The sequence below is a fragment of the Triticum urartu genome, chromosome 7A, assembly GCF_056163025.1.
Source record: "Triticum urartu cultivar PI428250 chromosome 7A, HENAU_Tu73, whole genome shotgun sequence".
Taxonomy (NCBI): domain Eukaryota; kingdom Viridiplantae; phylum Streptophyta; class Magnoliopsida; order Poales; family Poaceae; genus Triticum; species Triticum urartu.
In genome coordinates, this window is record NC_141879.1 from 7,973,448 (window position 1) to 7,998,158 (window position 24,711).

The 24,711-nt window shown below is 44.8% G+C and overlaps 2 protein-coding genes across 3 annotated transcripts; both read left to right on the top strand.

Annotated features, from left to right (window-relative positions):
• The first annotated feature begins 9,762 nt into the window (after positions 1-9,762).
• On the top strand, positions 9,763-24,366 carry LOC147956815 (uncharacterized). 2 transcript variants are annotated; one of them, XM_087535476.1, is made up of 9 exons: positions 9,763-9,871; positions 18,920-19,172; positions 19,355-19,577; positions 19,676-19,796; positions 20,425-20,787; positions 20,884-21,139; positions 22,436-22,658; positions 22,769-22,889; positions 24,219-24,366. In XM_087535476.1, exons 2-9 carry the CDS (start codon positions 19,010-19,012, stop codon positions 24,234-24,236), a joined length of 1,488 nt encoding a protein of 495 aa, XP_087391602.1. In that variant the 5' UTR covers positions 9,763-9,871; positions 18,920-19,009; the 3' UTR covers positions 24,237-24,366. The 2 variants fall into 2 exon arrangements, with proteins under 2 accessions (XP_087391602.1, XP_087391601.1); XM_087535475.1 differs by lacking the exon at positions 24,219-24,366 and having other exon boundaries at positions 22,769-24,110.
• On the top strand, positions 12,529-18,848 carry LOC147956816 (uncharacterized). Its single transcript, XM_087535477.1, has 2 exons — positions 12,529-14,564; positions 18,314-18,848. Exons 1-2 carry the CDS (start codon positions 13,418-13,420, stop codon positions 18,445-18,447), a joined length of 1,281 nt encoding a protein of 426 aa, XP_087391603.1. The 5' UTR covers positions 12,529-13,417; the 3' UTR covers positions 18,448-18,848.
• Positions 24,367-24,711: the final 345 nt, after the last annotated feature.

A 24,711-nucleotide genomic window follows, 5' to 3' on the forward strand; every position in this document is an offset into this window, starting at 1 on the left:
CGGGTGTAAGCCAGATTTACACACGCGAAACACTTAGGTTGACTTGACGAGCCTAGCATGTGTACAGACATGGCCTCGGAACACAGAAGACCGAAAGGTCGAGCATGAGTCGTATGGTAGATACGATCAGCATGAAGATGTTCACCGATGTTGACTAGTCCGTCTCACGTGATGATCGGACACGGCCTAGTTGACTCGGATCATGTAATCACTTAGATGACTAGAGGGATGTCTATCTGAGTGGGAGTTCATAAGATGAACTTAATTATCCTGAACATAGTCAAAAGGTCTTCGCAATTTATGTCGTAGCTCGCGCTTCAGTTCTACTGTTTAGATATGTTCCTAGAGAAAAATTTAGTTGAAAGTTGATAGTAGCAATTATGCGGACTAGGTCCGTAAACTGAGGATTGTCCTCATTTGCTTCATAGAAGGCTTATGTCCTTAATGCACCGCTCAGTGTGCTGAACCTCGAACGTCGTCTGTAGATGTTGGGAACATCTGACATACAAATTTTGATAACTACGTGATAGTTCAGTTAAACGGTTTAGAGTTGAGGCACCGAAGACGTTTTGGAACGTCGCGAAACATATGAGATGTTTCGAGGGCTGAAATTGGGATTTCAGGCTTGTGCCCACGTCAAGAGGTATAAGACCTCCGACGATTTTCTTAGCCTACAAACTAAGGGAGAAAAGCTCAATTGTTGAGCTTGTGCTCAGATTGTCTAAGTACAACAATCTCTTGAATCGAGTGGGAGTTGATCTTCCAGATGAAATAGTGATGGTTCTCCGAAGTCATTACCACCAAGCTGCTAGAGCTTCGTGATGAACTATGATATATCAGGGACATATATGATGATCCTTGAGATATTCGCGATGTTTGACACCGCGAAAGTAGAAATCAAGAAGGAGCATCAATTGTTGATGGTTGGTGAAACCACTAGTTTCAAGAAGGGCAAGGGAACAAAGGGATACTTCATGAAACGGCAATTCAGCTGCTGCTCTAGTGAAGAAACCCAAGGTTGAACCCAAACCCGAGACTGAGTGCTTCTGTAATAAGGGGAACAGCCACTGGAGCAGAATTACCCTAGATACTTGGTAGATAAGAAGGCTGGCAAGGTCGATAGAAGTATATTGGATGTATTATGTTAATGTGTACTTTACTAGTACTCCTAGTAGCACCAGGGTATTAGATACCGGTTCGGTTGCTAAGTGTTAGTAACTCGAAATATAAGCTACGGAATAAACGGAGACTAGCTAAAGGTGAGCTGACGATATGTGTTGGAAATGTTTCCAATGTTGATATGATCAAGCATCGCACGCTCCCTGTACCATCGAGATTGGTGTTTGCATTGAGCATATACATGATTGGATTATGTCTATCGCAATACGGTTATTCATTTAAGGAGAATAACGGTTACTCTGTTTATTTGAATAATACCTTCAATGGTCTTGCACCTAAAATGAATGGTTCATTGAATCTCGATCATAGTGATACACATGTTCATGCCAAAAGATATAAGATAGTAATGATAGTACCACCTACTTGTGGCACTGCCACTTAAGTCATATCGGTATAAAACGCATGAAGAAGCTCCATGTTGATGGATCTTTGGACTGAGACATGCGAACCATGTTTGTTGGTAGATATGCATGAAGAAACTCTATACAGATGGATCGTTTGGACTCACTTGATTTTGAATCACTTGAGACATGCAAATCATACCACATGGGCAAGATGACTGAAAGCCTCGTTTTCAGTAAAATGGAACTAGAAAACAACTTGTTGGAAGTAATACATTTTGATGTGTGCAATCCAATGAGTGCTGAGGCATGTAGTGGATATCGTTATGTTCTTGCTTCACAGATGATTTGAGTAGATGTTGAGTATATTTACTTGATGAATCACGAGTCTGAATTATTGAAAGGTTCAAGTAATTTCAGGGTGAAGTTGAAAGATCGTCGTGACAAGAGGATAAAATATCTATGATATGATCATAGAGATGAATATCTGAATTACGAGTTTGGCACAGAATTAAGACATTGTGGAAATTGTTTCACAACTAATACAGCTTGGAACACCATAGTGTGATGGTGTGTCCGAACATCATAACTGCACCCTATTGGATATGATGCATACCATGATGTCGCTTATCGAATTACCACAATAGTTTATGGGTTAGGCATTAGAGACAACCGCATTCACTTTAAATAGGGCACCACGTAATTCCGATGAGATGACACCGTATGAACTATGCTGTCATTTCTTAAAAAGTTTGGGGCTGCGACGCTTATGTGAAAAAGTTTCAGGCTGATAAGCTCGAACCCAAACCGGATAAATGCATCTTCATAGGACACCCAAAATAGTTGGGTATACCTCCTGTCTCAGATTCGAAAGCAATAAGGGATTGTTTCTAGAATCGGGTCCTTTCTCGAGGAAAAGTTTCTCTCAAAAGAATTGAGTGGGAGGATGGTGGAGACTTGATGAGGTTATTGAACCGTCACTTCAACTAGTGTATAGCAGGGCACAAAGAGTTGTTCCTGTGGCACCTACACCAATTGAAGTGGAAGCTTATGATATTGATCATGAAACTTCGATCAAGTCACTACCAAACCTCGTGGGATGACAAGGATGCGTACTACTTCAGAGTGGTACGTAATCCTGTCTTGGAAGTCATGTTGCTAGACAACAATGAGCCTACGAGCTATGGAGAAGCGATGGTGGGCCCAGATTCCGATAAATGGCTCGAGGCCATAAAATCCGAGAGAGGATCCATGTATGAAAACAAAGTGTAGACTTTGGCAGAACGGCTCGATGGTCGTGAGGCTGTTAAGTACAGATGGTTTTTAAAAGGAAGACGGACAATGATGGTAAGTATCACCATTAAGAAAGCTTGACTTGTCGTTAAGATGTTTTCCGGCAAGTTCAAGGAGTTGACTATGATGAGACTTTCTCACCCGTAGCGATGCTAAGAGTCTGTTGGAATTATGTTAGTGATTACTGCATTATTTATGAAATCTTGCAGATAGGATGTCGAAAACATTGTTTCCTCGACGATTTTCTTGAGGAAAGGTTGTATGTGATACAACCGGAAGGTTTTGTCAATCCTGAAAGATGCTAATAAGTATGGAAAGCTCCAGCAATCCTTCTGAGGACTGGAGTAAGCATCTCAGAGTTGGAATGTATGATTTGATGAGATGATCAAAGATTTTGGGTGTATACAAAGTTTATGAGAAACTTGTATTTCCAAAGAAGTGAGTGGGAGCACTATAGAATTTCTGATGGGTATATGTTGTTGACATATTGTTGATCAGAAATGACGTAGAATTTCTAGAAAGCATATATGATTATTGGAAAGTGTTTTTCAATGGAAAGCCTGGATTAAGCTACTTGAACATTGAGCATCAAGATCTATAAGGATAGATCAAAACGCTTAATGGTACTTTCAAATGAGCACATACCTTGACATGATCTTGAAGGTGTTCAAGATGGACCAGTCAAAGAAGGAGTTCTTGCCTGAGTTGTAAGGTATGAAGTTAAGACTTAAAGCTCGACCACGGCAGAATAGAGAGAAAGGACGAAGGTCGTCCCATATGCTTAAGACATAGGCTCTACAGTATGCTATGCTGTGTACCGCACCTGAAGTGTGCCTTGCCATGAGTCAGTCAAGGGGTACAAGAGTGATCCAAGAATGGATCACAGGACAACGGTCAAAGTTGTCCTTAGTAACTAGTGGACTAAGGAATTTTCTCGATTATGGAGGTGCTAAAAGAGTTCGTCGTAAAGGGTTACGTCGATGCAAGCTTAACACCTATCCGGATAGCTCTGAGTAGAGATACCGGATACGTATAATGGAGCAGCAATTTAGAAATAGCTCCAAGTAGTACAGTTATTTGGAATAGCTCCAAATAGAACGTAGTAGCTGCATCTAGGAGATGACATAGAGATTTGTAAAGCACACACAGATCTGAAAGGTTCAGACCCATTGACTATAACCTCTCTCACAAGCATAACATGATCAAACCCAGAACTCTTTGGGTGTTAGTCACATGGGGATGTGACCTTGAGTGTTAATCACATATCGATGTGTACTGGATTATTGACTCTAGTGCAAGTGGGAGGCTGTTGGAAATATGCCCTAGAGGCAATAATAAATTGATTATTATTATATTTCCTTGTTCATGATAATCGTTTATTATCCATGCTAGAATTGTATTGATAGGAAACTCAGATACATGTGTGGATACATAGACAACACCATGTCCCTAGTAAGCCTCTAGTTGACTAGCTCGTTGATCAATAGATGGTTACGGTTTCCTGACCATGGACATTGGATGTCGTTGATAACGGGATCACATCATTAGGAGAATGATGTGATGGACAAGACCCAATCCTAAGCATAGCATAAGATCGTGTAGTTCGTATGCTAAAGCTTTTCTAATGTCAAGTATCATTTCCTTAGACCATGAGATTGTGCAACTCCCGGATATCGTAGGAGTGCTTTGGGTGTGCCAAACGTCACAACGTAACTGGGTGGCTATAAAGGTACATTACGGGTATCTCCGAAAGTGTCTGTTGGGTTGGCACGAATCGAGACTGGGATTTGTCACTCCGTGTAAGCGGAGAGGTATCTCTAGGCCCACTCGGTAGGACATCATCATAATGTGCACAATGTGATCAAGGAGTTGATCACGGGATGATGTGTTACGGAACGAGTAAAGAGACTTGCCGGTAACGAGATTGAACAAGGTATCGGGATACCGACGATCGAATCTCGGGCAAGTACAATACCGCTAGACAAAGGGAATTGCATACGAGATTGATTAAGTCCTTGACATCGTGGTTCATCCGATGAGATCATCGTGGAACATGTGGGAGCCAACATGGGTATCCAGATCCCACTGTTGGTTATTGACCGGAGAATGTCTCGGTCATGTCTGCATGTCTCCCGAACCCGTAGGGTCTACACACTTAAGGTTCGATGATGCTAGGGTTATAAAGGAAGCTTGTGTGTGGTTACCGAATGTTGTTCGGAGTCCCGGATGAGATCCCGGACGTCACGAGGAGTTCCGGAATGGTCCGGAGGTAAAGATTTATATATGGGAAGTCTTGTTTTGGTCACCGGACAAGTTTCGGGGTCACCGGTATTGTACCGGGACCACCAGAAGGGTCCCGGGGGTCCACTGGGTGGGGCCACCTGCCCCGGGGGGGCACATGGGCTGTAAGGGTGTGCGCCTTGGCCTATATGGGCCAAGGGCACCAGCCCCAAGAGGCCCATGCGCCAAGAGATGAGGGATAGGAAGAGTCCTAAAGGGGGAAGGCACCTCCGAGGTGCCTTGGGGACGAGGGACTCCTCCTAGCCGCACCCTTCCTTGGAGGAAGGGCCAAGGCTGCGCCTCCCCCCCTCTCCCTTGCCCCTATATATATGTGGGGGTGGGAGGGCAGCCATACCAATGTTCTGGTGCAGCCCTCTCCCCTCTCCCAAGTACTTCTCCTCTCCCGTGGTGCTTGGCGAAGCCCTGCAGGATTGCCATGCTCCTCCATCACCACCACGCCGTTGTGCTGCTGCTGGATGGAGTCTTCCTCAACCTCTCCCTCTCTCCTTGCTGGATCAAGGCGTGGGAGACATCGTCGGGCTGTACGTGTGTTGAACGCGGAGGTGCCGTCCGTTCGGCACTTGGTCATCGGTGATTTGGATCACGACGAGTACGACTCCATCAACCCCGTTCACTTGAACGCTTCCGCTTAGCGATCTACAAGGGTATGTAGATGCACTCTCCTTCCCCTCATTGCTTGTTTCTCCATAGATAGATCTTGGTGACACGTAGAAATTTTTTGAATTTCTGCTACGTTCCCCAACAAAAAGTTCTTCAACTAATGGCCTTAGGTACACATCAATGTCGTTGCCGGGTTGCTTAGGGCCTTGGATGAGAACTGGCATCATAATGAACTTCCGCTTCATGCACATCCAAGGAGGATGGTTATACATACATAGAGTCACGGGCCAGGTGCTGTGATTGCTGCTCTGCTCCCCGAAAGGATTAATGCCATCCGCGCTTAAAGCAAACCATACGTTCCTTGGGTACTTTGCAAACTCATCCCAGTACTTTTTCTCGATTTTTCTCCACTGCGACCCGTCAGCGGGTGCTCTCAACTTTCCGTCTTTCTTACGGTCCTCACTGTGCCATCGCATCGACTTGGCATGCTCTCCGTTTCTAAATAGATGTTTCAACCGTGGTATTATAGGAGCATACCACATCACCTTCGCAGGAACCCTCTTCCTTGGGGGCTCGCCGTGAACATCACCAGGGTCATCTCGTCTGATCTTATACCGCAATGCACCGCATACCGGGCATGCGTTCAGATCCTTGTATGCACCGCGGTAGAGGATGCAGTCATTAGGGCATGCATGTATCTTCTCCACCTCCAATCCTAGAGGGCATACGACCTTCTTTGCTGCGTATGTACTGTCAGGCAATTCGTTATCCTTTGGAAGCTTCTTCTTCAATATTTTCAGTAGCTTTTCAAATCCTTTGTCAGGCACAGCATTCTCTGCCTTCCACTGCAGCAATTCCAGTACGGTACCGAGCTTTGTGTTCCCATCTTCGCAATTGGGGTACAACCCTTTTTTGTGATCCTCTAACATGCGATCGAACTTCAGCTTCTCCTTTTGACTTACGCATTGCGTCCTTGCATCGACAATGACCCGGCGGAGATCATCATCATCGGGCACATCGTCTGGTTCCTCTTGATCTTCAGCAGCTTCACCCGTTGCAGCATCATTGGGCACATCGTCTGGTTCCTCTTGATCTTCACCAGCTCCCCCCGTTGCAGCATCACCGTATTCAGGGGGCACATAGTTGTCATCGTACTCTTCTTCTTCGCCGCCTTCCATCATAACCCCTATTTCTCCGTGCCTCGTCCAAACATTATAGTGTGGCATGAAACCCTTGTAAAGCAGGTGGGTGTGAAGGATTTTCCGGTTAGAGTAAGACATCGTATTCCCACATTTAGTGCATGGACAACACATAAAACCATTCTTCTTGTTTGCCTCAGCCGCATCGAGAAACTCATGCACGCCCTTAATGTACTCGGAGGTGTGTCTGTCACCGTACATCCATTGCCGGTTCATCTGCGTGCATTATATATAATTAAGTGTCCAAATTAATAGAAGTTTATCATCACATTAAAACCAAAGTACATACATAGTTCTCATCTAACAACATATAGCTCTCCAGAGCATCTAATTAATTAAACCATACAGTGAAACTATGTAAAACATTTCAATGCGAAAACAAATGCGATCATAATCGCAACCAAGGTAACAATTGATCCAACGGCATAATGATACCAAGCCTCGGTATGGATGGCATGTTTTCTAATCTTTCTAATCTTCAAGCGCATTGCATCCATCTTGATCTTGTGATCATCGACGACATCCGCAACATGCAACTCCAATATCATCTTCTCCTCCTCAATTTTTTTATTTTTTCCTTCAAGAAATTTTTTTGTTCTTCAACTAAATTTAACCTCTCGACAATAGGGTCGGTTGGAATTTCCGGTTCACATACATTCTAGATAAATAAAATCTATGTCACGTTGGTCGGCATAATTTTCATAAACAATAAATGAACCAATAGTTATAAAGATAATATATATACCACATCCGAATCATAGACAGGACGAGGGCCGACGGGGGCGGATATCAAAACCATCGCACTATATAAGATGCAATAATAAAAGTAAGAAAATAATACAAGTATCTATGTAAACATACAAGTAAGAATATTTTTTCCTTTCAGAAAGAAGATAAGAATAAGAGGCTCACCACGGTGGTGCCGGCGATGAGCTCGGCGCGGGTGATCGACGGCGGTGAAGACGGGGACGGGGCGTGATGGACCGCTAAACCTAGACAAATATTGAGGAAAATGGAGCTTGGAGGTCAAGCTTGGAGAGGAGAAAGCTTAAGTAGTGTGGCTCGGGCATTCCATCGAACACCTTGTGTGCATAGGAGGTGAGCTAGAGCACCACCAAGCCCTCTCCCCCTCGGCCAGAAAAAACAGAGCAGTGTGCTCTGCTCTTGCGCGAGGAGGTATATATAGGCACCCCCATTGGTCCCGGTTGGTGGCATGAACCGGGACTAAAGGGAAGCCTTTGGTCCCGGTTCAAGCCACCAACCGGGACCAATGGTGGTGGGCCAGGAGCGAGGCCCATTGGACCCGGTTCGTCCCACCAACCGGGACCAAAGGTCCAGACGAACAGGGACCAATGGCCCACGTGGCCCGGCCAGCCCCCTGGGCTCACGAACCGGGTCCAATGCCCCCATTGGTCCCGATTCTGGACTGAACCGGGACTAATGGGCTGACCCGGCCTGGACCTTTGCCCCCTTTTCTACTAGTGGTGATCCTGTACTGGAGAGTGGCGATCAGGTTTTTACGTAGTGCACTCGCGCGACTACTGGCAGCGACTTCTTCCCCGACCTCAGCAACCTCTTCATCAATGACATGGGCGACAACATCAAGGCCAACGGTTCTGCTTGGGCTACACAGTATATGATCATGTCCTTTTTGTTTGAGATCGTGCTAGAATTTCTATTTCTAGTATGTGCCTTAGATTCGATATGATCATCTACTATGCTAGTTCCCGTGGTTAGCTCAATCTCTGTTATTCTCGTCATGATTTATTTACTATATATTCAAATTAAATCTTGTAATAGTTTGCTCATATATGTAAGAATTAACTCGGCAAAAAATGTGTGTGACAATGCAATGCATCTATACCAATATAAAAAGACCGAGTGAGGCAGATCCAACAAATGTCGGTCATTCATTCGTCTTAATCCAATCATCATTATTTTCCTAATGGCGAGCGATTAAGCACGTTTAGCGTTAACCAATCATCTCTTCACCCTGATCCCCTTCCTTCCATACACTTTCGTAGAAAGTAAACAGACACAAGGAAACCGTCACAAGCCGCATCGCACCGAGCCGTCGGGGACACCGCCTGCCCGGTCGTGCCGGCTGTCAGGGACTAAACCGCCTGGGGCCCGGCCGTGCCGGCCGTCGGGAACGACGACAACAAGGTCACGAAGAAGATCAGGGACACCGCCTGCCCGGCCATGCCGGCCGTCGGGAACAACGGCAACAAGGTCGTGAAGAAGACCAGGCCGAGGACAAGCACTGGGTGGCCACCGATGAGGGAGAGATGATGGCGAAGATGGCCAGCGGCCGCTCCTAACGTTCAAGGTTAAGCGCATCGTCCTGCATTTCATGTGATTTATTTGTCAAAAATTTAATAAATCACGTTCAAATTTTGTACATGTCACTGTGGCACGAGGTAATCCCCTAATCGGTCAAATGCCCATAATGCATTTGATTGATAAACGATTTACTTGTGGCAGCTTAATTAGTAATCGGTCATGCCATAGTAAGTTGGTAGGGCATGCAGTCGCACTCTGAAGTGGCAGTGTCCTGTTGCATATGAAAGTGTATATTGCCATGTGAGGAACAGATTATCACCTCACAGCTTATATTTTGAAACCTACAACTTGAAGAGATTGCTTTGATTTGATTACAACGAATGAAGTAGAATAAACAAAAACAAATCTTAAGATTACACGTGCAACCATTTACTAGTAGAACCAAACAGCGGACCTAAGTTGCCTAATAGTACTTCTTTCAACTTCTTTTTAGGCAGGCCACCATCATATTTATATTATTTAAATGTTCCGTCCAAGTGGCCGTCCTGGTCCTTATCCTGACACCACCCACACCCACTATTTTTCCTTTAGTTTGGTCAAGCTCAGAAACCATCCGCGTCTTCCTGCCGCTGACTCCTCCAACATTTTGAAGATCGCATCTGCGCTTCTTGCAAGGTAACCACGAGCAGCCCTACAATGAACTGGCCACCACCACTAGTAACTTTGCTTCCGCCTTGTTATTATCCCCTCCAACTAATTGAGCTGGCTGCCGAGAGATCTATCAGCGGCGGCGGGGAGCGACCTTGGTGTGTCCTAGTTTCGTGAGGATTTCAGGCTCTGTTTTGGGATCTTTCGTTTCTATTCCCTCCCTTTTCTCCCCGATGTGGTCAACGTCGGGTCGGGGAGTGGATTGACGGTTGACGCTCTTGCCAAGATCCGGATCCGGGGAGTGGATTGCTAATCTCTGTTTTTGCCGAGCGACAAGATCCTTTTTCTTTCAAGATTGTGTTTGGGCTGTGTTGAGAGGTGAATCCTTTGGTGTTCTGGTTTCTTTAATGGAAACCATTTCTTCTTCAAAAATAGAATGGAAATCCTCAAGGTGGTCAACGCTCCTGTCGCTCCCACGACGAGGCCGCTTGTCCTGAGAAATTTTTGACACTGTCAAGAACACCGCTCATCACTTGCCGCCACCAGCGCCCCAGCTAGTTTTTCTTTTCTTTTGCGGGGGACTGTAAGCTTAGTTTATTTGGGGTCTTTTGGACCATGATGGCACCGTGGCCGGTGAACAGGGCCATTAGATGCACACGGGCAGAGAGATAAAAAAAGAAAAGAAAAAGAAAAGGAACTTTCGCTAAATTTATTTAACCGTTAATCTAAGGCTTAACTAAATAAAATACTTTACAATAAATTCTACCAAGCTTTTAAACCTTGTCCTAATGTTATCCAAAAGAAAAAAAAACAATTCTACCAAATTAAAACCTATGAAGCCCACCGAGTTTTGTTATGGAGCCTTTTATGTGCGCAGAACAGAGGAGTGATCATTCTGTATTCTGTTCTAATACCTGAGTAATTCGAGAGTTGGGTTCGGCAGCCTCATAAATCATGTATGTTTGCTCTAGCTTGTTTTCAGGGTATTGCAGTGTGTTATTACAAATGGATGAACAAGTTAGTGCTACACGAAGTGACCTAGAGCACATGCTACACGATGAAAGCACAGAGCCAAGGCCCCTGCCATTATCAGTTATCGAAAGCATCACCGATAGTTTCTCCGATGATATGGTAATTGGAAAGGGTGGGTTTGCGGTGGTTTATAAAGTACATTGATTCTTAACCCGTTAATCACGGTTGATATGATAGCTGGAAGTGCTGAGTCATGAGAAGGTACATGTCCCCGCTCCCCTCCCACCTCCCCTCCCCACCGTCGACGCCACCGCACTTCTCGCCGCCGGCCTACAGGGCTGATCCCTGCTCTCCGGTCGGGGTCAGGCTCTCCTCCTAGAGGCGTGCCGCGCCGCTCGGCGCAGGGCTGCAGGTGGCGTTGCGGTCGCCATCAGGGGGGATTCGCTCCGGTCCGATCTCGGTGAGTGCCGTTGATGGCGGCACCTGGCGGAGGAGGTGTGGCGTCAGATCAGGAGATCCGGAGGCTGCTGGAGGAGGTGGCGAGGTTGCAGGAGACGGAGATTCAGGCGCGGGTGGAAGCGACTCGAGCTGCTCGAGATGCAGAGATTGCGTCGGGGGCGGTGAGGGATGCTCGCATGCTTCTGGCTCTGAGAGCAATGTCGCGGACAACCCAAGCGGAGAGAGATCGCCTGTTCGCGCCGGGGGGGGGGGGGGGGGCGCTCACGCCGGATCTGATTCTGAACTGGGCTGCGGGGGAAGCGTCGTCCACTTCCCGTGTTCAGAGGGCAAAGTGGCGGCTATTCAGGGTGGTCTAGCCCTTGATGATGAGGTTGGTGGTTCTGGTGCGGAAGCTCGATGTCGCCGGCGTTCAAGGGGGATTCCGGCGGGCAGATTTAGGAATGGAGAGACTTCGCCGTTGTTGCTGCTCACGGCGGGGGGCGGTTTCAAATTCAGTTTGGAGGGCCATGGTCACGTGGAGGGGCCGGATGGATGGGCCACAGTGGTCAGCGGAGGAGGGGAGGTGGATGCAGGTTACTTTGGGCAGCTGTGGGATCCAGATCGAGTTCCCCTCCTCCCCCACCTTCCCCCCCCCCCTCCTCCAGATCGAGTTCGCGGCGGCGCAAGGCGGAACCCTAAGGGTGGAGAGACTCTGGTTTGGATCCTGAAGGAGCGATTTGCTAGTGAAGCATTATCTGCGGCTGATTGCTTCCCAGCAAGCGAGGAGGATTGTAGATTCAACAACAGCGTCAATTTCAGTTGCAAGGGATCGTCGTGGGGGCGAGGACCGCGACCAAGCTTCGCCGAGATCCAGGAGAAGTGCGCGATGGCTGACAGCAGAGGTAGGGGGGGGCGCTCACGCCGGATCTGATTCTGAACTGGGCTGCGGGGGAAGCGTCGTCCACTTCCCGTGTTCAGAGGGCAAAGTGGCGGCTATTCAGGGTGGTCTAGCCCTTGATGATGAGGTTGGTGGTTCTGGTGCGGAAGCTCGATGTCGCCGGCGTTCAAGGGGGATTCCGGCGGGCAGATTCAGGAATGGAGAGGCTTCGCCGTTGTTGCTGCTCACGGCGGGGGGCGGTTTCAAATTCAGTTTGGAGGGCCATGGTCACGTGGAGGGGCCGGATGGATGGGCCACGGTGGTCAGCGGGGGAGGGGAGGTGGATGCAGGTTACTTTGGGCAGCTGTGGGATCCAGATCGAGTTCCCCTCCTCCCCCACCTCCCCCCCCCCCCTCCAGATCGAGTTCGCGGCGGCGCAAGGCGGAACCCTAAGGGTGGAGAGACTCTGGTTTGGATCCTGAAGGAGCGATTTGCTAGTGAAGCATTCTCTGCGGCTGATTGCTTCCCAGCAAGCGAGGAGGATTGTAGATTCAACAACAGCGTCAATTTCAGTTGCAAGGGATCGTCGTGGGGGCGAGGACCGCGACCAAGCTTCGCCGAGATCCAGGAGAAGTGCGCGATGGCCGACAGCAGAGGTAGGGGGAGAGGGCGTGGATCCCGCCCGGTGTCCTCTGTACCACCGCCGCAGGAGCCGCTGCCTGAGTCGGGGGGGATGCAGCAGTTTTGTTACCCACCTCCGTTCTTCGGTTTCCCAGGGGCTCCAGCGCATGGATGTTTGCTGGAAGATAACCTCCCTACCCTGCCCCTCCCATGGTTCACCAGCAGGGTCCACAATGGGATCACCCTGGTGGGCAGGGCCGGATGAGGCCACAGGTCCCTGATGCGCAGTTGAAGAAGTAGGGGAGTGGTAAAGTGCAAGCTCAACAGGGTCAAGGTGGAGTTCCAGGGAAAGAGAAATTGAAGAGGAACTTGGATAAAGGTTCAGGAGGGAGCAATGCTCAGTCTCAGATGCAGGGCACTGGCAGTAGGGAGTTCACAGATTATGCTCAGGTGACATGCTTTAACTGTGGTGACCCAGGACACCATAGAGCCATGTGTGATTTACCAAAAAATGCTTCATCTGCAAATCTACTGCTCATCAAGTGGATGCCTGCCCAGTCAAGAAGAGGCCACATCAAGTGGCAAAGTACATTGGGAGTGCGGCTCCAGGGCTAGGGTTCTACCATGTAGAAGTCCCAGACCTGGGTGCAAATGCCCTGGGGAATATGAGGAATTGTGGGATTGTTTATGTAGAAGCTGGAGAGTTGTCTAAGGAGGAGCTGATAAAGGAATTTTCTGAGATCTACAAGACCAATTGGCCTTGGCAAGTGAGGGCACTGGGGAGATGGTCTTATGTGGTGAAATTCCCACCACACATTTCAGTTGAGCAAGTTGCTGGATACCCTTGCTTTGGTTTAACCAACCCAAATATCACTGTGAATGTGGAGGTGTGGAAAGAAGACCTGAAATGCATGGAAGACTTGAAGGAAGTCTGGGTGCAGATCAGGGGGCTGCTGCCAAAATGGTGTGAGTGGTCTGTCTTAGACCAGTGTACCTCAGCTTTTGGCCTGCTGATTGATCTTGATTGGCATGGGATGTTTCAGTCTCTTTTTGAGTGTGTTAGAGTGAAAGTCCAATGTAGGGACCCCTCCAAGATTCCTACTGAGAGAGTGTTTGGCATTGGAGGTAAAACTTTTAAAGTTAGGATGGTAGTTGAGGTTCCAATTGTTGATCTAGCAGGCAAGGACAGTGTGGGAGTGGGAGGTGATGATGACAAGAGTGAGGATTCAAGCAAACGCAGAGAAATGGACACTAATGGCATGGATCAGGACAGCACTGGGAAAAGCAGTAATGCATCTGGTAGCAATGAGGGAACCTTGAGTGGCAAAGGAAGCTGCAGTAATACTGTTGTTCAGAAGAGGTCTCTGGAAGGAAATTCATCCTATTCAGCTAGCTTGGAAGGTGGAAAATCTCAACCTCAGTGTGATGAGGGCCTGGATGGTTCATCTGTAATGCCTATGGAGAACCCTGAGATGGAGGCGACTACCTTCATGTTCTCTGAGCTGCAGCAGCTGGATGAGGTGGCTGAAGAGCTAGAAGAGCTGGAGATTGAGGTTCAAGAGGATCCTTTGGAGGAACCGGATGATCTCCCTGAGGATACCATGCCCACTTTTCAGTCTTTGGATGATGCTGAGGTGAATCAAGAACAGAAAGTGCCTGAGGAACAGGGGGTCCAGAAAAGGAGGAAGCAGAAAAACTGGGGCCCTGTGCAAGCTGCTAGGAAAAGTGCCAGGGTGACTGGGAGTCAAAATACTATTGAGAAAGCTCAAATGTTGAAAATGAAGCAAAATCTCGAGATTCCTACAATGAGAGGTATTGCTTCAAAAAACCCTTTCTGTGTTCTTCCTGTTGATGAGTTAGTTGATATGACTAGTAGTGTTGGTGTTAGAATTGGTGAAAATATGTCTGCAGATACTAGCAGTAGCTGTAGTGAGTCTATTACTGTTTCTGGAAATCTAGATCAAAATAGTAGTGTGGATAAAAGATGTGTGGTAGATGAGGGAGCCGGATGGACTCCTGTTAGACATAGATGGGGCAAGCACCCCAGGGAAAATTGTCCATGAGATACATCTTCTGGAATGCCAGGGGCATTATGGCTCCTGGGAGAAAGAAATGTATTGAGGACATGATCCTTCCCTTGAATCCTGTTTATGTTGGTTTTCAGGAGACTAAACAGAGTAGTTTTACTAGAAATTTTCTTAAGAACCTGCTGGGTGATAGGAATTTTGAGTGGAATCTTTTACCTTCTAATGGCTCTGCTGGAGGCATTTTAGTAGGGGTAGATCTAGACTACTTTGATATTATTAGTTGGGATATCAAACTTTTTTCGGTTAGTGTTCTGGTCAAGGAGAAAAGTAAAGGGCTGGTTTCTAGAATTACTACAGTCTATGGCCCTGCTTATGATGTAGATAAAGATGCCTTTCTCTCTGAGTTGCATAGTCTTTTCCTAGATTGGGTTGGTGCTGCTATCATTGGTGGTGACTTCAATCTTGTTAGAACTGTAGAGGACAAGAACAATGGCAATATTAACTTTAGGTGGGCTGATGAGTTTAATGTATGGGTAGACATGTGGTCTCTGTTGGAGATCAACATGTCTGGTAGATTATATACTTGGGGTAACAATCAAGAGAATTTGATTATGTCTAAAATTGATAGAATTTTCTGCACCACTGAGTTTGATGCTGCTTACCCTTTGGCTAGTGCTAGAGTGTTACCTAGGGTGGGCAGTGACCATACTCCTGTGGTTTGGGAATCTGGGGTCAATTTGATCCCCAAGTCCTGCAGCTTTAAGTTTGAGAAATGGTGGTTGACCAGGCCTGACTTTAATGATTTAGTGGTGAGAGCTTGGTCTAGTAGGTGTAACAGTAATAATCCTATAGATATTTGGCAGCATAAGGTTAGAACCTTTAGGAGGCTAGCTAAAGGGTGGAGTAGAAACATAGAGGCTGCCCTGAGGAGAGATAAGAAAGAACTTATGGAGGACTATGATTCTCTAGATATTAGAGCTGAGTCTGGTACAGTGACTGATGAGGATAAGGATAGGATGTGTTGCATCCTTAAAGAATTACAACATATGTGGGAGATAGAGGAAATTAAAGCTAGACAAAGGTCTAGAGATAGAAATATTTTAGAGGGGGATAGAAACACTGCTTATTTCCAAGCAGTAGCTAACCAGAGGAGGAGAAAAAAGATTATTCATGTCCTGGAAGGGGATGATGGCCCAGTTAGTGATAGTGTGGGTATGCAGAAGATAGCTACTGATTACTATAAGAGTTTATTTGGTTGGGAGGCTAAACCTGACATACATCTACATGATGACTTTTATAATGAGCAAGACAAAGTATCTCCTGAGGAGAATGCTAGATTAGAGGCCAAGTTCTCAGAAGAGGAGATTAAAAATGCTGTGTTTGGGTCATACTCAGATGGGGCCCCTGGTCCTGATGGGATACCCTTTATGTTCTATCAAAACTTTTGGGAATTGGTTAAATATGATCTTATTGAGATGCTTAATGCTTGGTTTAATGGTAGCCTGGACCTTTTTAGACTTAATTTTGCCATGATTACCTTGATTCCTAAAGAGAATGAGGCTAAGACTATGAACAAATTTAGACCTATTAGTCTCCTTAATTGTGTGTTTAAGATCTTTACTAAGGTTCTTACTAATAGGCTTGCTGGAGTGATTGGTAGGCTGATATCTGACTTCCAATCTGCCTTTGTGAGGGGTAGATTTATTTTAGAGAGTGTGGTGTCTGCACATGAAGTAGTGCATGCAGTGCATTCCACTGGTAGACAGGGTTTAGTGTTTAAAATAGACTATGAAAAGGCCTGTGATAAAGTTAATCTGGATTTCCTTTATGAGATGTTGGCTCTGAGAGGATTTGGGTCTAAGTGGATTGGTTGGATTAAGAGTGTTACTCAAGGAGGCTCTGTTGGAGTCAAATTAAATGGTGGGGAAAGTGACTTCTTCCTCACTGGTAAAGGTTTGAGGCAGGGAGATCCTGTAGCTCCTTTACTTTTTAACTTGGTGGTAGATGTGTTCTCTAGGATGTTAATTAAAGGATCCCACTCAGGCTTGATTAGGGGCTTGTGTCCTGAGTTGGCTCCTGGGGGGGTCTTGTGTTTGCAATATGCTGATGACACTTTATTGTTTTTAGAAAAGGATAGTAGAGTAGCCTTAAATCTTAAATGGATTCTTACCTGTTTTGAAAAGGTGTCTGGTATGAGAATTAATTACCACAAGAGTGCTCTAGTTCCCATTAATGTTGCTCCGCAGGAGTTAGATGAGTTTGTAGACATTTTCCAATGTGTGGTGGGTTCCTTCCCTATCAAATATCTAGGCATCCCATTACATTTTGACAAATTAAGCAGGGAGGACCTGCAATACCTTATTGATAAGATTCTGGCAAGAATAGCTGGGTGGAGAGGAAAGTTGTTGTCATATTTAGGGAGGATTATTCTTATTAAAACCTGCTTAGCTATCATCCCTATCTATCTCCTGTCTTTTTTCAAATTTCCTAAGTGGGCTCTTAATTTGATTAATTCCCACATGGCCAATTGTCTATGGAGTGACACTGATGGTGCTCATAAAATTCATTTGGCTAACTGGCCTTCCATTTGCATGAAAAAAGAGTTTGGGGGTATGGGGGTTCCAAACCTCCAAGATATGAACCTCTGCCTGATTGGATCTTGGGTTAAGAGGTACATTGCTGGGGAGGGCTCTCTGTGGAGGAGAATTGTAGATAACAAATATAATACTAAAAGCCCCAACATCCTTTGCTGTAGAGACCCACACCCCTCCCAGTTTTGGAAAGGGGTGATGTGGGCTTTGCAGGCTGTGAAAGTAGGGTACAAGTGGCAAGTGGGTGATGGTAGATTGGTCAGATTCTGGGAGGATACCTGGTATGGTAACACTCCCTTAGCTACCCAATACTGGGACTTGTATGTCTTGGTGAATGAAAAAAAAAACCATTGCAGAGATCTGGGATGGCCAGGAGCTCAAATGTACCTTTAGGAGGACCTTCTCAGATGAGCTGATGTTGCAATGGTTTGAATTGGTTGAGATTTTGTCACTAACTGTTTTCTCCCAGGAGGCTGACTCTTTGATCTGGAAGTATGAGTCAAAAGGGGTTTATTCTTCTAGATCCATGTACGCCATTGTGAATTTCAGGGGGGTGCAGCCTGTTTACCTCCCTGCTGTTTGGAGTGTGAAAGTTCCACCCAGGGTGCAGGGTTTTCTATGGCTCTTTTCGCAGAATAAAATCATGACTTGTGATAACCTTAGGAAGAGAGGCATAGTGAAGCCATTAGAATGTGTTTTTTGCAAGGAGATTGAATCTGTTCGTCATTTACTCTTTGAATGTGTGGTAGCTAGGCTAGTTTGGGCTGAGGTTAATACTGTCTTTAACATTTCTGTGGTTGATTTTGAATCTGTAGCTAAATACTGGCTGTGTGCCAAAAAATGCAAGCAACTGAATGTTGTGAGCTCTGCTGTCCTGTGGGGATTGTGGAATTTTAGGAATTTTGTAGTGTTTAATAGGTGCTCTTGGATTTCTATGAAACAGGTTCTGGGGCTAGTTTACCGCTATCTGAGGGACTGGACCAAGCTGTTCCAAGATCTCCAAGGGGGAAAATGCAAGAGTTTCGAGATCTGATCTGGAGGACCCTGAGAAATCCGTTGATGCTAGAACCAGGCTGAGCTGCCGCAAGTGGTTTGAAGACCAAATCGTTGATGCTGGGCTCTGGACAAAGGCAGTGGGTAATGCTGCACACGGAGGAAGGGCCACGCTGGAGTACCAACTGCAACACCCAGAGGAAGCAGACAGCATCCATGTGGTCAGCATCGGTGGGGAGAGGGGTCTGTCTGTCTAGGTTAGCCTAGTGTGTGGTGGCTTCATGTTTGAGTGGTTGAGTGTTAGAGTAGACGTTGTTGTCTGTTTGCAGCATGCTCCGGTAGTTTCTGTTTCAAAAATCTGTGTTGGGAGGTAGATCTCCTCCTGAGACTATTCTGGCTGTAGACTGTTCTCTGTTTGGGTGTTTCGGGTCTGTAAGATACTGCTATGATGTGGTTTCTTTCTATATGAAATGGAGCCGGGGGTGATCCCCTGTTTATCGAAAAAAAGATATGATAGCTCAAAAATGTGTGCACATTGGTAATTTTCCGAATGCAGGGGGTGCTTTTCAATGGGTTGATCGCTGTGAAGAAGCTACTCAATACGCATATCCATGAGGACAAATTCCAGGGAGAGGTCAAATGCCTTATGAAGGTCAAGCACAAAAATGTCGTACGTTTTCTAGGATATTGTGCCGATACGCAAGGGAGAATGGTAGACTATGAGGGAGACTTTGTTATGGCAGATGTACGGCAGCGGTTGCTCTGTTTTGAGTATCTACACAAAGGGTCTCTTCATGATTATATCACCGGTAGGAACATTTTGCACATTACTTCTTTTTGGTAGTAACCTTCTTTATCGATGAAGACTCTGCACAAAACTTGCCTTCCTACTTGGTTTCCATATGTACATAACAAAAATTACTCTAGTATTCAGATATTAAGGACTTCAATTATCTTGAATCCTAATTCCACTTTCTTTTCTCTGTGATAGATGCATACAGTGGACTTGAATGGAAAGAGCGGTATGAAATAATCAAAGGCATTTGCAATGGCTTAAAGTATCTCCATGATAATCAGATTGTTCACTTAGATCTGAAACCCGCTAATATATTGCTGAATGACAACCTAGTACCGAAAATAGCCGACTTTGGTCTGTCAAAGTGCTTCACTGAAGACCAAAGCCAGATTAACATTTCACAACTTGCTGGAACACCGTAAGCTGGCCCGTATCCTCACATTCTGAATTTTTTGTTAGGCATACATGAATTATATTGCAGTCTCGTTTCATATTCATCCATCCATTTCTATGTAGAGGTTATTTGGCACCAGAATTCTACGGTGGAAAAATCACACCCAAGGTGGACATATATAGTCTTGGTATTATAATTGCAGAGATGCTAACAGGACAAAAGGGATACACCAAAATGGAGAAGGTACGAATTATTGTCTTTAATATGAAGTGTCATGTTGTAGTCCAATTTTAACAAAATCATGTGTGCATATTTTTGCATAATGTCATTAGTTCTTTCTTTTTTAGAATCGCCAAGTCGTTATTCTATTCTTGGCACATGGAAAAGTAACATTCTTGGAAGAATATATAGGAAAAAAATTCAAATTTCGGTTGTGTAATATAACCAACAAACATGAGTAACTTCTTAAAAAAAGGCAAAGCTGAAAACAAAAGGTAACACTCCTAAAGAGACCAAGCAATATAAAAAAGACGAACACATGCAAATATAAAACTTGAAGGTATAAAAAAGTATAGCTGCATAAATTTATGTTTTTTTTGATAATAGTCGCACAAGTTGCCGCTGACATGAAAAACCCACATTTTATTGTACTTGTTTTGATCGAACAGAAAAGTGCAATGTGCATACAAGTAGCTCTGACAAGGAACCGTAGGTTATTTCATTGTTTGTTTGGTGTTAGAAATTTTGTTGTTTGCACAATAATATTATGCAGGGTGTTCGCAACTTTGCGTAGCCTACCTACTTTAGTTTCTCATCCAAAAAGTTGTTACCCGTCTTCATTAACCATTAACTCAAGGTTGCAATTTTGCAGATACTTGAAAGTTGGAGTTATAGATTGGACAAATCAAATGGGGAAACTCAGTTGGAACAAGTACGAGTGTGCGCAGAGGTAGGGAAAGAATGCACTGAATATAACCCAGCGATACGACCAGATCCAGGGAGTATTATCAAGAGGCTTGAAGAAACAGAAAGCATGATTGGGTTCACTGAAGATGTCGTGAGTAGTTCATTCGTGAAGCAGGTTGGTTTACTCACGGCACATGACCTGGAGCAGATGCTACTTGATGAAGATGCAGAGCCGAAGAACCTGCCATTATCTCTCTTGGAAGGAATCACAAATTATTTCTCCAACGATAAGGAAATAGGAAAGGGTGGCTTTGCAGTTGTTTATAAGGTACAATAACTTTAAACTACCATGGTATTAATCATAGCATAGCTGTGCAAGAAGCTGGCGAATACTGATAAAGTGAAAGACATGTTGAGATTGCAGGGATTGCTAGGGAATGGGATGGTGGCTGTGAAGCAGCTCTTCACAACCATTGAAATCGATGAGAATAAATTCTACAAGCAAGTGGGCTGTCTTATGAATGCGAAGCACAAAAATATAGTCCGATTCTTGGGATGTTGTTCTGACACGCAACGAAAAAGGATAAGCTACAATGGAAAATTTGTCACCACAAATGTACAACAAAGATTGCTGTGCTTTCAGTATCTACCTAAAGGGAGTCTTCATGATTACATCACCGGTAGGGTCACATTACCATCTCTCTTACTTTATCAATAAAATTTGCACAATATCTCTGGTGATCGCGTGGGAAATATCTTTAACCATTTCCAATCTTTTCGAGACACTATGGTGTACTATTATGCATTCATTATTTTATTTTTTTCCAAGAACACCCAGCAGAGTTGCGTATCATTTCATTAAGATGAAAATCAAGTACAGTGAAGGTGTCAGCAAGACCCCCGCCCCGAACACACACCACACACACTAGCAAAGGATCGCCACACAAATAGATGCACACGAATGACTCGCCTAGAGGGAGGACTAATTGTCCGGGGTGAGCAAACTTAGGAGTAGCTCGCTGAGTCCCGAGGCACCAGCTGAACACCACAAAGCGCTCTCGTTTGCCACAGCCTGTAAGACCAAGGGGACTCACGGTCTAGCTCTATTACTCGTTCCTATGCTTCCAAATCTCCCAGGCTTGAGATGATGAGATAATTGAGCCCATTCTGTTTCTGGAATTCTTTGGGGACTCCATTGCATGCGCTGAACCACCAACTTGAGAAGCGAACTGCAGTAAGCTGGGGTGCAATCGCAGCAAAGCCAAGCCTTTGGAGAATCCACGTCCAAACCCGATCACAGAGAGGGCATAGGCTACAGGGTGCGGTAGCCTTATCTTCGCGAGGCGATCAGCGGTCCAACAATGGTTATTAATGGCAAATGGAAAACTTACAGCGCAAAGAAGCCCAACTTTTCAAAATTCTGGCATTTTTTGTGTGATATTAGATTGGTCTATTTAGTCTGCTTATGATATTAAATCAGTAAGGTCTTCAAAGGGCTAGTAATAAGAGTGTTTTCAAAGGGCTATTTAGATTTTAGACTTTTAGGAAGGTATATCGGTTGTGGTCCGCTAGTAATAAGAGTGTTAGTAGATCAATGACCTTTTTATATGTTAAAACACAGTTGTGAAATTCTATCTTTCGTGATATGTTAAATACAATTATGAATTTTATCGTTTGTGATATAGTATTTAGATACAGTCGTGATTATCTATAAAATATGATTTTCTCCCACAACATTGTGAAGATCCATCAGTTGGGAGCACTTTTATTTTAGATGTTGTGAGCATAATTATAAGATGGTACACCATGGTCGTTTGTTCCATATTTTTGTTTCATTTTCTTGCCTATCTCTTTGTTTACCATGATAATAGAAGATTTAGTTCAAGCATCAGATGTATCTTGTATACTCTCCAATATCCAAAGATTAAGGACTTGAAGTATTCGAATACTAAACACAGTTTTATCTGGTATTATAGATGCATCTCGTGGACTTGAATGGGGAAAGCGGTATCAGATTATTAAAGGGATTTGTGAGGGCTTATATTACCTTCACCAGAATAGCATTATTCACTTAGATCTGAAACCGACTAATATATTGATGGATGAAAATATGCTGCCCAAAATTGCCGACTTTGGTCTCTCGAGGTGCTTTGATGAAAATCAAAGCTGGACAATTACTACCAAATTGATTGAACCAATGTAAGACGGTTAAGCTCCTCAAAAGGTCATTTTGTTGGCTACGTACTGTTTTTATGCATCATCCCCATTTCCCGTTAATTAATGGAGCATATATATGGATCTTTATGCAGGGCTTATCTAGCACCTGAATTCTATAGTGGAAAAGTTACAGAGAAGTCAGACATGTATAGTCTTGGCGTTATAACCATGGAGATACTGACTGGAGAAAAGGGGTATACCGATGTTGAGAATGTAAGAAAAGTTATGCCATTCCTTTCTTTGCATGTATAATATCATGCCTGATTTTCCTACTATCGTGGAAAGTTGCATAATGTTATCAACATAGCACTAAGTTTGCAAATGAGGAAAATCAGTAGCTCCTTAAATATACATGGTATTTTTGGTTACTGCAGTAACCACATTTCCCAGCCATGCCCACTTAAAGGACAAAAATTAATAACCGACTAGTTTGAATACATATACGCACGATTTTATTTGTACCCTAGTGGTTTCACTAGTTCGTCAGTAATGTCGTGGTAGAGCACAATGCGGAAACAAAAAAGATATTGGAGGTAGGGTACGAACCAATGGGTGGTTACTTTGCATTTGTGATTTATTATATAGTTCGCACACTACTTATTGCTTAACCATCTGGTATTTTCTCATAACCATTGTTTACTGTGAATCTCGATGCCCCTTGGTAAAATTTTGCTATCCAGTAACCAAAACCTTGCCTAAAACTACCAAGAAAAAGGAAATATACTAATTTGAAGGGAGAAATAAACACAACTGCATATCTTATCATCTGGGTGGCTGTTCTGGCTGAACGTTAAACCCCAATTTACATGGCGTGATCTGACACAGAAATGTGTGAGTAAATTTGGTCTTTGGAGAACCTTTTAATCAGTTCAAATTCATAGTTGACGAACTATGCAGCTAGTACACTTCATTTTACATGGCTTTGCACGTGAACATATTATGTATGAGGTTAGTACATTCTCATAAATAAATCACAATTCACAATGTAATTTCATAGGTGCTTGAAAGCTTTTTTTTTTTGAGCATCAGTACAGACACAAGCGCTCATATACACGCGCATACACTCATCCCTATGAACGCACACACGCACACCCTACCCCTATGAGCACCTCCGAGAGACTGAGCCGGCATATCATCTTGAGATTTACGAAGTCACCGTAGGCGCCTCGTCGTCGACGGAAACGTCTCCTCCCACTGAAAGCGCATCACCGGAAATCCTGAAATAAATCCAGGAATAATGCGAGCACCAGGATTTGAACCCTGGTGGGTTGGGGATACCACTGTCCACCTAACCAACTCAACCACAGGTTGATTCGCTAGGTGCTTGAAAGCTGGAAGGGTAGGTTGGAGAAATACCAAGGGAGACATACACACACAGTTGAAACAAGTACGAGTATGCGCCGAGGTAGGGAAAGAGTGCACTGACTATAACCCAAAGATGAGACCAGATCCACACAGTATAATCACTAGGCTTGATGAAGTGGAACTTACAGACGTGTCTACTGAAACTAGTGAGGCTAGTTCATCTGTTTGGCACCGCAGAACACTCACGGCAGATGATCTCCTGCAAATGCTACTTGATGAAAATGCTGAGCCGAAGGCCTTGCCATTATATCTATTAGAAGAAATCACAAATTATTTCTCGGATGATCAGGAAATTGGCAGAGGAAGCATTGCAGTTGTTTATAAGGTACGGTAACTCTCAAGTACCCGTGATCTGAGACTGAATTTATGCTAACAAGGCATGTTCCGGCTGCAGGGAATGCTTGGGAATGTGACAGTCGCTGTGAAGAAACTGTCCGGGTATCTTAGTGAGAGGTCATTCCACCAGGAGGTTGAATGTTTGATGAAGGCAAAGCACAAAAACATAATACGATTTCTAGGGTATTGTTCGGACACACGGGGAGAAATGCTATCCTACAAGGGAAAGTTGGTCATGGCAGATGTACAACAAAGGTTGCTCTGCTTTGAGCTTCTACCAAGAGGAAGTCTTTCTGACTATATCATCTGTAGGATCACGTTGGCTGTAACATGT